General features: G+C 43.5%; 1 protein-coding gene across 8 annotated transcripts in view; it reads left to right on the top strand.

Moving 5' to 3' along the window:
• LOC311254028 (uncharacterized protein) overlaps nt 1–14,324 on the top strand; it is a 31,382-nt gene extending 17,058 nt beyond the window's left edge. Inside the window, exons 4-7 of one of the 8 annotated variants that reach the window (XR_014622149.1) lie at nt 1,834–1,953; nt 4,987–5,143; nt 11,750–12,405; nt 12,922–14,324. Coding sequence is in view for 3 of the 8 variants with exons in the window: in XM_084384456.1 (XP_084240582.1) it covers nt 10,398–10,516; nt 11,750–12,053; nt 12,349–12,382 (457 nt within the window). In the remaining 5 variants the exon portion in view is untranslated. Of the gene's footprint in view, nt 1–1,830; nt 1,954–4,986; nt 5,144–10,397; nt 10,517–11,749 lie in introns of all 8 variants that reach the window. The other 7 variants (XR_014622151.1, XM_084384456.1, XR_014622150.1 and 4 more) reach the window with 7 other exon arrangements.
• Nucleotides 14,325–14,476: the final 152 nt, after the last annotated feature.

Here is a 14,476-nt window from a genome sequence, read left to right as displayed (position 1 = left end):
GCTGCTGTCATGGAGTCAGGGAAGGGGCAACTTGTCCCATTGAAACAGCCACCAAAAGAAGTGCAGGCAACTGATATCATGAGCTGTGCGTACTGCCAAGGACTCTTTACAAGAGAGGTTCTGTGGCGACATGTGCAAATTTGTAAACTCAAGCCTGGGTCAATCAAACCAAAGCCCGGAAAGAACCGTGTTCAGGCTCTGTGTACATACACAGGTCTTGTGCTTTTGCATATGAACAGGCACTTGTGGGAAGTTTTCAGTGCTATGAATCCCAGTCCTTTCAAAGAAATTACAAAAAAATGGCCGCGTGAGTTTGGAGAGCACATGCTCAATAAAGGTGGGATGACAGCAAAAAATCAACAGTGCACTTGAGAAAAAATGTGTGAACTGGGACGACTGCTGGCTAATGCCAGGAAATTTACATATTTACATTACACAATTTACAATAACAAAGATGGAGGATTTTATTAATTATACCTAGAGTTGGTCAGAGCTGTCAAAGTGACATGCGGCTATGAGAGCAGCACAAACACTTTTGCCATTCCGTTACTTGCAACTAAACTTGGAAACTCTCTGGTAAAAGTCAGTAAGCTCATCAAAGCTCAGGCGCTAATATCCAATGATCAGGAACTTGTGAAGCATGCCACAGAATTCCAGCAAGTGCACAGTGAAAAGTGGAATGCAATGGTTTCTGCAACAGCACTGAGGAACATTGTTGAAGCCAAGTGGAATGCACCAACTGTAATTCCCTTTACTGAAGAAATTCAAAAAACGCATCGGTTTCTAAATGACTTCCAAGGTGAATGCAGTGGTGCGCTGTCCGAACGTCCTTTCTACAAAGGCCTGGATAGATCTGGCAAAGGTCTGTTTAAAACAAACCCTGCTATTCAACAGATGCAGGGAAGGATGCATTTTTGTCAAGGGACACATCTGAGCCCCATGAGGATTTGAACTGGGCACTGTCTGCAGAGCTTTTTTCCACCTCAGACATTTCTCAACGATTATCATCAGAGGAAAGCGAGGCAGACCAGTTCCAATTCTTCTGACTTAAAAAATGCTCTGTGCATTAGACATCCTTGAGAGGCTTGAGGGGTTCTTAAAGACAATTGTTACATGTTTGCGAGACCTGCAGCTATGTCACACTTCCATGGTTCAGACTGCATTCGTGGCTTTGCAAATGCGTGTGGTGCAAAGTGTCCCAAGGCATTGACATCAACCAAACTGTGAAAGCATTCTGCGACCCTTTCAACAGTCCTGAACAAGACAGACACGGAGATGGACCAACTGGCCAACTTTCCACGACATCAGACTACATCGTGAGTTCTATCGACTCGCTGAGAAGACGCTGCAACTCGCGAAGATCAGCAAAGTTTTTATGGCACTTGAGCAGGAAAGATTGGTCGAGTTCCATGACAAGAATTTGAATGAAATCACAATTGATCCAAATAGTATGTTTGATTTCCATTCTCCTTTGTCTACCATTCTTTTTGTTTGACCAGATTTATAAGCTTGGTATGTCTCCTGCAGACAAAGTTCTGGGTAGTGTTGATAAAGATGGGTGCAGAGAGGAAGGAAACCATTCACCTTCTATTGATGGTATTTTTTATTTAGTTTTTAAGTAGGTTGTTGTACCATTTATTTTTGTCTCATATTCAAGATGACGTCTTTTATGGTACATTTCCTCACAACGTTCAAATACATTTGCAAATTAACACAAATATAGAATTTTAAAACTTTAATCTTTTATGGCACTGAAGTGTTTTGACACTTTATGGTCAGCATTGTTACAGCACAACTGAAGAACATATCTGACTAAATTATGTATTTCAGCAGAAAATAATGTTGCAGGTAATGAGGGGGATAACATCCCACTAACACGCAAGAGACGCAAACAACCATCAGCAGAGGATGGCGCATATTCTGGAGATGGTGCTGTAAGACCTTCTTGCAAAGGTGAATTTTTACACAAGATCAGTAGATGAAAAGCGTTTGAAAATAAACAAAAGATTCCTTCCATCTTTTCAACCCTGAGTTTGGGGGTGCAGAGGCATTGTTGCTGATCAGGTAGAATAAAACAGTCACAACCTGGTATAGTTTACTGCAACCATTACTTTTACTGAAAATATTTGAATTACATTATCCCAATTCTGCTTAAATTCTTCAGTAACATTTGCAGTGAAAGATATTTCCTTGTAAGTGTGATATTATTTATTTTACTTTAAGTATAGGTAAAGTAAAAGATCAGAATACTACGCCCACCACTTCAACCAAAAATATAGAAATATAGACACTGCATTGGCTGCTGGATTGTACCTCAACGTCGCCGCCATATTTGACCTGGCAAAGACTCGCCTGTGCACGAATACAAATAAACAAGGGAACTGTGGTTTTTCTGGGTGAAAAGTGCTATAGCATTGTAATTTCTCAACTGGTTTTGAGAGTAGTAAAAAAATAGTAATAAACCATTGAATATAAAAATGGCTCATTGAAATTAGTTGAGAAATTCAAATGTTATAGTGCTTTTTAATCATAAAAAGCTCTGTAAGCTTTACTTATATACATTTACAGGCCAGTCTTGCCCAGTCTGATATGGTGGCGAAATTGATGTATTGCGGTAATAAACCAAAGTCAGTGCAGCATGTACATGTACATGCCTTTTGTAAGCAACATTAACACGTCAGACTAAATAAGAGCTTGAGTCCCTGTGAGCTTCAATAGATTAAACAGTGTTTAAAAGATTGGTTAATTGAGCCTTTTTTCAGGTAAATACTGGATGTAATTCAGTGACAGTGAAGAAGTTGATTGTAAATCAGTTCTACAACATTCAAATGCATTTGCAAATGATGAATGCAAATACAGAATTTTAAAACTTGAATCTTTCATAGCACTGAAATGTTTTGACACAATTTTTTTTTTTATGGTCCGCATTGTTACAGCACAATTGAAGTATTGTCTTGTGACGAAGAGGACATCGTCACCTTGCTTTGCACACATGGCACCACGCACTTTGGACTGAGTGTGACTACAGTTTAATAATTGCACAGACACTTTAAGAGGAGCACCAGCACTTTATTGGAGATTTGCACAATACATTTTAACACTATTTTTTGCACATTTGTATGGATATGTTTATCGTATTTATTGAACGTTTATTGTCCTTGGTCGGGTCTTGGTATTGCAGGTGGGTGCTGTGTGTGCCACGCAGCTCCACCTAGAGCAGAGGGACAGAGGGTTAACAGTGCATAATAATTGTTAATTGCTTCAACAAGGAGCTAAGCTAAGAATTTGTATTGTGTTGCTCAATAAGTGCATGCAGTGAAGAAGTCAAGTGTGTTGTGTACTCACCAGTCTTGTCTTCAGGGTGTGCAGTCAAAAGGCTTCCCCCAGTAAAAAGGTAACCAAGCGTAAATTGGTGTGGGGGTGGTGGATGTGTGTATTGTATTTTAGTAAATGTAATATGAAGTGGGATGTGTATTTTTTTTGTTAGGGGAGGCAAATGAGGGTGTGTATATAGGTTACTGATTAGGTAGTGTAAATATAGGAATAAAAATGGTGGATTAAACATGTTGATAGGCAGTGGATCCCTGTGGATGGAATCTTCCAGGGTCATTAGCTGTGACACCAGCTGTCGTACTGATGTGTTTATGCTGTTTGCTGAGATGGAGGAATAAAGAACCACCTCTGTGACCCACCTTAAACCTGCCTGTAGATCATTTTTTGCTGCACCATCCAGCCGTAATTGTGGTCATTCTCACAAGTGGTGTCAGAAGCTGGGGCCCACGTTACAGCAAAGGATGCCAAGGCAGGGGAAGAAAAATGTCCAAGAAGAACCAGATGAGGGGCCCTGCGGAGCAGGTGCTCCAGACACCATGACGGATGCTAAAACAGAAGACAAGCTGGATGAATTAGCAGGTATGGTGAAATCACTCATGCGAGCACAAACGGAGAGAGACCAGCAAAGAGAGAAAGAGTCCTCACTTCAAGAACAGCGATGGAGACGCATGCAGTATCAAGTCTCCCAAATGCAGCAACAAGTTAACATGAGGAGAGAAGAACAAAGAACAGAGCCGGACACTATGGATGAGAGTCAGCGCCCACAAATAAATGATGAAAATTATGGTGATTTTGATGACCCAGATGAAATGATGAGCCAGGCAAGTTGGGTTGTCAGACAGAGGGAACTCAAGCTACTGCCATTATGTCCAGATGATGACATTGAGCATTTCTTAACAACATTTGAGAGAATGGCCCAGGTTTGTCACTGGCCTAAAGATGGATGGGCTGTGCGTCTGGTCCCTCTGCTCACCGGCAAAGCCCGCAGTGCTTGTGTTCTGATGGACATGAAAGAATCTGAAAGATATGAAAAAGCTCCCCAGACAAGAGGACATCTTCCAGACCCGCTGCATCCGGAAGGCTAAGAGAATTACCAGAGACAGCACACACCCTGGTCACTGCTTCTTTGCCCCGCTGCCCTCAGGAAGGCGCTACAGAACACTGAGCGCCCCCACAACAAGACTAAAAAACGCCTTTACCACAGAGCTGTTACACTACTGAACTCCACCCCCCTCCCACACTGAAACCCCCCCCCATCAACACACACTTACACACACACATTGCACTACTGGTCCCTTTAAGGCTTGGACTTCTTTGCACACATTTTAATTATTGTTATATTGTTGATTGTTTTCTTTATATTTTTATATTTATTTATATGTACAAGGCAGCTGGAAGGCTACTCCAACAAAATGTCATTGCCTCGACAATGACAATAAAGACTATTCTATTCTATTCAAAGTTAAAGCAGCAATTCTGGCAAAATATTAAATTACACCTGATACTTACTGCAGAAGATTCCGGTCCCTCAAGTTTGAGCCTGGTGAAACTCCAAGAGAGCTGTATGTGCATCTAAAAGACCTTTTTTGCAAATGGGTTAAGCCAGAGAAATCAACAGTTAAAGAACTAGTTGACACTATTATTCTTGAACAGTTCCTGAGGATGGTCCATGCAGAGCTGGAGATCTGGATCAGAGAGCATGACCCCAAGACAGCAGAGGAAGCTGCACGCCTGGCCGGCATCGTCACATCAGCCAGAAAAGGAAGCTGAGCTGCCACCTTTGGCTGGGAGAACCACCAGGTCCATTCAAGTAAGTCCTCTGGGGGTAAACAGGGGCTTGGTCAAGTCACGAGGTAGATGGTTTTCAAGTGATGGGCAGTTTACTCCCCAGGCCACAAGCTATGCTAAAAGTCGATGTCAGGTGTTACCACTGTAATGGTTTAGGGCATAGAAAACCATTTTGCCCAGCTTTGAGCCACACTAAACCATCTTTCCTTTATTCTGCTCCAAGGCCAGCTACAGTGGGTACAGTGAGGGACGCAGGCCATGCAGCCCCAGTTCTGATCAATTGAAAGCGTGAAATAGCATTACTTGACTCTGCAGGTTTTCAGACTGTAGTTTTGTCCGGTTTGGTCCCCAGAGATAAATGGAGTAAAGACAGATCACGGATAAGCTGTATTCATGGAGATGAGCATGTTTATCCTACAGCTGAAGTTTATCTGACTGTGGGGGGGGGCAGACTTTAATGTTGCCTGTGGCATTAGCTCCAACATTGCCATACACTCCAGGCCAGTGGTTCTCAACCTTTTTAAGTCGCGACCCCCAATTCAATATGCACTGCTGTCCGCAGTTGAATACATTGTGATCTCGTTGATCTGCTCTGTACATGCGACATCTATTGCACGTCTGTCCGTCCTGGGAGAGGGATCCCTCCTCTGTGGCTCTCCCTGAGGTTTCTTCCGCATTTTTTTTTCCCTGTTAAAAGGGCCTTTTTTTGGGGGCAAGTTTTTCCCCACTCGAATCGAGGGTCGAAGGACAGAGGGTGTCGTCTCTGTACAGATTGTAAAGCCCTCTGAGGCAAACTGTGATTTGTGAATTTGGGCTATACAAATAAAATTTGAATTGATTTGACCCCCCCCCACCCCACCCACACACAATCAATACACCGTAGGCTACGTCGAATTTACAAATCAGACAAGCACTTATGATCACACTTCAGCTATTAGTTTCTTTATCATTTTATTTTGAAACACTTTTGAATATTTTCAAACAAGAGTCTGACTTTTCACGTGAGTTACAGACCGACGATGGTCGCTACATCCCATCATATTGCTGGTAGTTGAGCCGGTTAAAATGTAAACAATTAACGCAAACTTTTTTTCTTTTTAATGAAATAAAATGATAACCAGCACATGCTAATTAGGAAGCCTTAACAAAACACACTGGGGAGAAAAACTGCCCATGTTTCATTTTAAACATCTATGTTGCTGAGAGCTTAAACATGAAAAAGAACGTCATAACATTGTGTCATAACAACAACTTAACAAGTTTTGTTAAAACAAACTCCTAACTCTATAAACGTTGTCTTCTTTTTTTTTTCTTCACAAAGCCAAATAGCTGCAACCACTATGTAATGTGATGGCTGGGCCTTTTGTTTGCCTCTTGTTTGAACAGAGCAGCTGCATTCTTGGCTTTATGTTAGACACGGCCACGCGAAGATCACTCTCAACTCTGAGGAGTCGTGATCTGTATTTGTTTTTCAGTATTCATCTGTATTTTGTTGTCATTCATCTGTATTTTGTTGTCAGTGCAGAAAAGGTCTTTTCACACAGATATGTGGATGCAAATGGAAATAGTACATCGGTTGCAGCTTTTGACAGTGCTGCGTACTTTGTTGCTACTGACAACCAGGACTCTTCCAGTGCGCATGCCGAGATAGCAGTCTGTAACGTGCGGTCAGAGGAGAGATCTAGCAGGGCGTCCTGCAGCTCTGATGGCAGGTGATGTGCGGTGGAGGTGGTGAAAGGCTGGCATATCCAGTCGTACTTTTCCGGCGTGTCATCATTTGGGAAGTACTTATTGAAACTTTCAAGCAGGCTTCTGAGGTGAGAGGCAATAATTCCTTTCATAGTTTGAATGGTTATGTCGTAACTCTCCATAAAGTCATCAAGCTCAGGGAACATTTCAACACTTCCCCCTTGCACTCGCACAGCCCACCACTTCAGCTTTCTCTTAAATGCCATGACCTTATCAGAGAGAATAAGGACATTTGTGTTTGGGCCTTGTAGGGACAAGTTTAAGCTGTTTAGTTTGTCAAAAATGCTGGCTAAATATGCGAGGCTCGTGACCCACTTTGGGTCAGTCAGATAGTCAGCAAGGGGAGAACTACAGTCTGATAAAAATATGCGGACCTCCTCACGCAGTTCAAAGAGCCTCGTTAAAACTTTGCTGTGAGAAAGCCACCTGACCTCTGTGTGAAAGAGAAGTCCTTCGTGGTCTGATCCCATTTCATGACAGAGTGTGGCAAAGAGTCTGCTTTGCAGTGGCCGTGATTTAATGAAATTGACAATCTTAACTGATGTTTGGAGGACACCTGCCAGCAAGTGCTTCCCTGTGGATCATACAGTGCAGAAATTTCACATGGGGGCTACCTCTAACACGCAGGCCCTCAAACCTTTTCTTGCCCCCTGCATAGCTCCAGCTCCATCTGTGCACACAGAGACACAGCTCTCCCATCTCAGTCTCTCTTTTTGTATGTTACTGTTGAGCTTGTTGAAAATGTCCCGTCCAGTGCATGTTCCCTCCATTGATGAGCAAAACAACATGTCCTCGTAGCTGTACCTCACAAAGGCCAGCAGCTGCGCATCTCCTGACACATCTGTGCATTCATCAATTTGCTCTTCCTCACTCTGTCAATGAGTTGCTCTTTAATGTCATTTGCTATGTCCTGAATGCGGCGCCCCACGGTGTCATTTGACAGGGGAATGGTTAAAGAGTGTTAGATATTTTCTCCCCATGCATTGCTCTTGTGATTGCTACAGCTGCGGGACGGATGAGACTCTCCGCAATCGTGTGAGCCTTTTTCGATTGAGCCACCAGATATGCGACCTCATATGAAGCTGCCAGGGCCTTAGCAGGGACTGTAGAATATTCACTCACCACTGTTTTTTGCCTTTTTAGTTCTTGCTCCCTGCGCTGAAAAAAATCAATTGGCTTATAAGTTAAGCTGCTGTGTTTTGTCTCTAAATGTCTTTTTAGTTTTGCTGGCTTCAAGCTCTCAGTGCCATATGTTTCTCAGGTGGTGGTTCTGGTGGCTGATCTTGGGACCCCTGCTGCTGCTGCTGACTGTCTTGTGCTGGAACACTTTTTCTTTTAAGCCATCGCTCCATTTTTCCAGCTAGCAAACTTGCTGCAGCTGTGGCTAAAACAACAACGCGCCTTTTTTCTCTCTTTTTCTTTTTTTATTTCCCCCCACGGTGAGAGGCGGGGTAGAGAGAGAGCCGTGTCTGTATGTGTGAATGAGAAGGGCAGACATGCAACTGGTTTTGAGTAATAAAATGCCTGTTTGAGACCAACCGCTCGTCGTCCTTGTAACATCCGGTTGGACGCTCATTATTTTGCGCATTTATATTTTTCCAAAATGATTTGGCGACCCCCAGAAATCATCTCGCGACCCCAATTGGGGTCAGGAATGGCTGCTCTAGGCGATGATGTACCCACACTCTATGACCTTATGACCCCGCCAATATGCAAACCTGACGGGAGCAGTGAGGAGGATCAGAGTTCAGTAGCCGATTTCAGTGAGCCATTGAGTGATTCAGTCACATTGCCTGTGTCACCACCAGAGTGCAGAGGGAGTCCTCAGAGAGCTGCCTTTCTTTGAGGTAGACTGGGAAGCAGGGCCAGTTAAACCTCACAAGTCACAAGCACAGTGAAGACGGGAGAAGCTAAAGGGTTCACTTAGACAAGGAGCACAAAGCTCTCCTTAACCACCAGAACTGCTTGATTTTGAGTTTCCCCCAGATTTGAGCTCACTGCAAAAACAAGATGTGACACTGAAGCAGTAGTTTGAAAAGGTGACAGATGTGGAGGGTGTTCAACAAAATAACCCAAGCTGTTTAGATGATGACACCTACATGGTGAAGGAGGGTCTTCTCTATCAGAAAAGGGGAAAAAAATGAGACTTTAGCACTGCCACAACAGTTCAGACAGAGAGTTATGGAGATGGGGCATTCAATTCTATGGGCAGGTCACCTGGCTTTCCAGAAAACTCTGAACAGGATTGGAAGCTGCTTTGTTTGGCCAGGGATGTACACTCAAGTCTCTCAGTGCTGTGCTTCCTGTGAAACCTGCCAACTAACCTCTGCTAGAGGAGTTACACGTACCCAATTACAGTCTTTGCCCATCATTGATACACCTTTTGAGAGGATAGGCATGGACATTGTAGGCCCATTTGAGAAAAGTTCCTCAGGCCACCTTTACATTTTGGTCATGTGCGACTATGCCACACGGCACCCTGAAGCCTTCCCTCTCAGGTCTTTCAAAGCTAGACAAGTAGCAGATTGCCTTTTACAACTTTTTTCTAGAGTAGGCATACCCAAGGAGATTTTAACAGACTGTGGGACGGATGGGCTGATGGAGCGCTATAACCAGACACTGAAAAACATGCTGCGCAAGTTTGTGTCTCACACAGGTTCGGATTGGGACTGCTGGCTGCCATACCTGCTGTTTGCGTACAGAGAGGTCCCATAAGCATCTACGGGCTTCTCTCCGTTTGAACTGTTGTATGGGCACCAGGTGAGAGGACCGCTGGACCTGCTGAAAGATTACTGGGAGAGTTCGAAGCCAGAAGGAGAAAATGTGGTAGCATATGTGGTAAAAATGAGGGAGAGACTGGAGAAGATGATGGCGCTTGTACATGAACACATGGAGTCAGCTCAACAAAACCAGAAGGTGTGGTATGATCAAAAGGCCAGAGAGCGGGTCTTTCATCCAGGCCAAAAAGTACTGTTGTTGTTGTTGCCAACCAGTGAAAGCAAGTTGCTGACTAAGTGGCATGGACCATATGAAATCAGCAAACGTGCGGGTAAGGTCACACATGAACTTTTTATGCCGGACAGGTTTAAAAGATACCAGACTTTTCATGTTAACCTGCTTGAGGAGGTCCAGGTGCGTTCAGAGCCTGTGCACCAGCAGCTTTTGGTCCGTGAGGTGCAGGAGGAGGATACTGTTGACAAGTTCTTCCCAGCTACCACCACAACAGCAGAGGGCCCAGAAGTGGACCTGTCACATCTGTCTCTCACCCAGCAGGCAGAGGCGAAGCCCCTGCTTGACCCAGAACTCTTCAGGGAGACACCAGCTTTCACCTGACTGGTGCAGCACAGGATTCGGCTGAAGGGAGATGCCCCAGTGCAGTAGAAAAGCTACAGGATTCCTGAGCGGTTGATTCCTCTGCTGCAAAAGGAAATTAGGCTGATGATGGAGCTGGGAATAACAGTGAGTGGCAGGCCCATTGTATTGGTCCCAAAGAAAGATGGTACTCTCAGATTTTGTATTGATTTCAGATACCTGAATACAGTGTGCAGCTTTCGGTACATCACCACACTGGACCTCAGCAAGGGCTACTGGCAGGTTGCCTTAGCACCAGATGCCAAGGAGATGACAGCTTTCAGAACACCATTTGGTATGTATCTGTTTAAGGTCATGCCATTTGGTCTCCAGGGGGCGCCAGCCACGTTTTAAAGACTAATGGACCATGTTTTGAGGGATTTATCTGACTGTGTGGCTGCATATTTGGATGATGTAGTTATTTTCAGCCAATCATGGGAGGAGCATATGGTGCACCTGCAACAGGTGCTGCAGAAAATAGAGGCACCCCCATCTACCCCTCAGACACTGTCATTAAGTTTGCCGATGACACGACTGTAGTTGGCTTGATCTCAGAGGAGGATGAGACAGCTTACAGGCATGAGGTGGATCATCTCATACAGTGGTGCGGAGCAAACGACCTCATCCTCAACACCTCTAAAACCAAGGAGATGATCGCTGACTTCTGTAGGACTAAGGTGGAACCGTACGCACCCCTCCACATAAATGGGGAGACGGTGAAGGATGTAGAAAAGCTGAAGTTTCTGGGAGTCACACTGTCGAACCAGCTGGCATGGACGAACAACACCATGCAGCTGGTCAATAAAGCTCAACAGAGACTTTTTCCTGAGGAAACTGAAGCGGGCCAAACTACTCCTCAACTTCTACAGAAGCACCATCGAGTCCATCCTGACCACCAGCGCCACAGTGTGGTACGCCAGCTGTACAGCCGCGGAACGCTACAGTCTCTATCGTGTGGTGAAGGTGGCTCAGCGCGTCATCAGGTTGAAGCTCCCCGAACTGGACACCATTTACACAAAAAGGCTCAACAAGAAAGCCCTCAGCATCCTTAGAGACACCCCACACCCGGTCACTCCATGTTTGAGCTGTTACCATCTGGCAGAAGGTTCAGGACAATCAGAACCAAAACAAACAGACTAAGAAACAGCTTCTACCCCAGAGCTGTTGCCTACATCATCCCACTTCTATCATAACAGTCACTGTTATACACACGCATGTTATACATGCTGCTGCTATCACTTATTATTATTATTATTATTATTATTATTATCATTATTTGAAGCTGCACTGATACCTTTCTGCTGCACAGACATTGTATTTTATATATACTGCTGCTCTTGTCTTGTTCTGTTGATCTCCATGTGTGCCTTTTATGTTTTTTAATTTTTTTTAATATATGTTTTATATTGTCTAACTAATTGTCTTTTACCGAGAATAGTCTAACAAAGTTTCATTGTACACCCAGTATAATGACAATAAAAGATTCATTCATTCATTCATTCATTCATTCATTCATTCATTCATTCAGACGGACACTTTTGGAGTGGGCCTGGGAGCAGTGTTTCTGCAGGAGGTGGAAGGAGAGGAGGTGGTGGTGGAAGGAGAGTCGGAAGCTGCTGGACAGAGAGACAAAGGTACTCTACAGTGGAAAAGGAGTGCTTGGCGATGAAGTGGGCCATCGACACCCTCAGATATTATCTGCTGGGGCGGCACTTCTTCCTGGAAACTGATCATCGGTCTTTGCAGTGGCTTTATCGCATGAGGGATGCCAACATGCACATCGCTAGGTGGTACCTGGCCCTGCAGCCCTATGACTTCACGGTGCACTACAGGTCAGGGAAGTCAAATGTGGTGGCGGACTGTCTGTCCAGAATGTCAGAGGAATGAGGTACTGTTCTCTTTGGGGAGAGGGAGGAGGAAATCTGACGAAGAGCACATCGTCACCAGGCTTTGCACACATGGCACCACGCACTATGGACTGAGTGTGACTACATATGCAGAGGAGCAACAGCACTTTATTGGAGATTTGCACAATACATTTTAACACTGTTTTTTGCACATTTGTATGGATATGTTTATCGTATTTATTGAACGTTTATTGTCCTTGGTCGGGTCTTGGTTTTACAGGTGGGTGATGTGTGGGCCACGCAGCTCCACCTAGAGCAGCGGGACAGAGGGTTAAAGGTGCATATTAAATGTGTTAATTCCTTCAACAAGGAGCTAAGCTAAGAATGTGTATTGTGTTGCTCAATAAGTGCATGCAGTGAAGAAGTCAAGTGTATTGTTTACTCACCAGTGTTTGTCTTCAGGGTGTGCAGGCAAAAGGCTTCCCCCAGGAAAAAAGACAAAGTGGGATGTGTATTTTTGTTGTTAGGGGAGGCAAATGAGGGTGTGTATTTGTTACTGATAAGGTGGTGTAAATATAGGAATAAAAATGGTGGGTTAAACATGTTGATAGGCAGTGGATCCCTGTGGATGGAATCTTCCAGGGTCATTAGCTGTGACACCCTATAAATGGGGGCCATTTTAACAACCTGGGGGAGGTGGTACTGATGTGTTATGCTGTTTGCTGAGGTGGAGGAATAAAGAACCACCTCTGTGACCCACCTTAAACCTGCCTGTGGATAATTTTTTGCTGTACCATCCAGCCGTAATTGTGGTCATTCTCACATGTCTGACTGAATATTTTGTATTTCATAGAACCATCAGCAGAGTAAACTATTGCAGCTGATGAGGGGGATAACATCCCACCAACACACAAGAGACGCAAACAACCATCAGCAGAGGATGGAGCATCTGGAGTCGGTGCCAGGAAACCTTCTTCCAAAAGTGAATTTTGAAACATTTTCATTTATTTGGAGTAACATAAGTAGATCTGGGTGTGTAAAATAAATTTAAAAAACGCACGCCTCAGTCTGGTGGCACCCTAGTACATTTAGTCAAGTAATGTATTTAATTACAAATTTGAGATACTTGTACTTAAATTTAGCCTTTTCTTTTCATATTACTTTTAAAGTTCCACTTTACTACATCTTAGAAGCAAATATTGCACTTTTTACTCCACTACATTTATCTGACAGCTATAGTTATTACCAGTTACACTGGAAATTATTATTTTTTTGCACAAAAATGAAGGGCTTATACAATATGGTTTGTTATAAATTCAAGTATTCATCAGTTTTTACATATATTGCTTATATTTGATTAATCAGTTGATTGACAGAAAATTAATTGATAACAATTTTGATAGTGGTTTCAGTTATTTTTCCAGTAAAATCATGTGGTTGCCGCTTTACAGCTGGTATGACATTTGCTGCGTTTCCTTTAAATCATTTCATTGTATTTATAATGTTCAGGTTTGGACTGGACATTGTGAAGGTGTCACTTGGGCCTCTGGCTTACTGTGACCACAGTTCTCAATATTTTTACCGATCAAAGGATTAATGGAGAAAACAACCAGCATGAAAATAACCATCGGTTGCTGTCCTAAACAAAATATTACAAAATCCTACCTTTACGTTATTGTAATCATTCTTAATGCCGGTCATCGGGTCAGAATTTCTGTTATCTGGTTAGATTAGTCATAAAATGGAAACTATTTTTCATGGTGGAGTGCTGAGGATGAATCGAGTCTCACAGCCTGTGGAAAGAAGCTTCTTGTTAGTCTAGTGATGCAGCACTAAAACAAACAAGCTGGTCAGGCCTGGTATTATTTGTTGTGAGCGCCTGTTCATAAGTGGACAGCTCCAAGTACAGGTGTGAATGCCTTAGGATTTTATGACTCAGACCGCAGTCAGTGGTGGTCTTGGCCACACGTGACCACATTCTTTTAGCACTGTGTAAGCACATGTGTCCTGGACCAGATTGAAGCACCGCCTGTTCAACTGATATTTTCTGTAGAGTGCTGATCACACTAAGACTCATTATGGGCATAGCCCCTTCAGAAACGTCCATAATGCAAAATAATTAATAGAATAAATGTCTGAGGTAAAACACAGCCCTCTATGCACTCTCCCCTCTCCTCCTCTCCTCTCCTTAGCAGCGGCGGTTAAATTTCAACAGTGGGGGGGACCCCTGGTGGAACGAGGAAGATGTAAGACACGTTTCACAGAGGCTCTGCTGGAATGATATTTTTTTTTTTTTTTTTTACACTTTTATATTACACTTTTGTATTTTTTCTGCCAGCTTTAAGCCTTAATACTGCAGCCTTTTACTATAGGTAAACTTATTTTTTTACTTGCGGACACTCTATGAT

This window comes from Pagrus pagrus, assembly GCF_965226575.1.
Source record: "Pagrus pagrus genome assembly, contig: HAP1_SCAFFOLD_139, whole genome shotgun sequence".
In the NCBI taxonomy this organism is placed as follows: domain Eukaryota; kingdom Metazoa; phylum Chordata; class Actinopteri; order Spariformes; family Sparidae; genus Pagrus; species Pagrus pagrus.
Note: the sequence above shows the minus strand (reverse complement) of the source record. Positions and strands in the feature narration are given on the sequence as shown.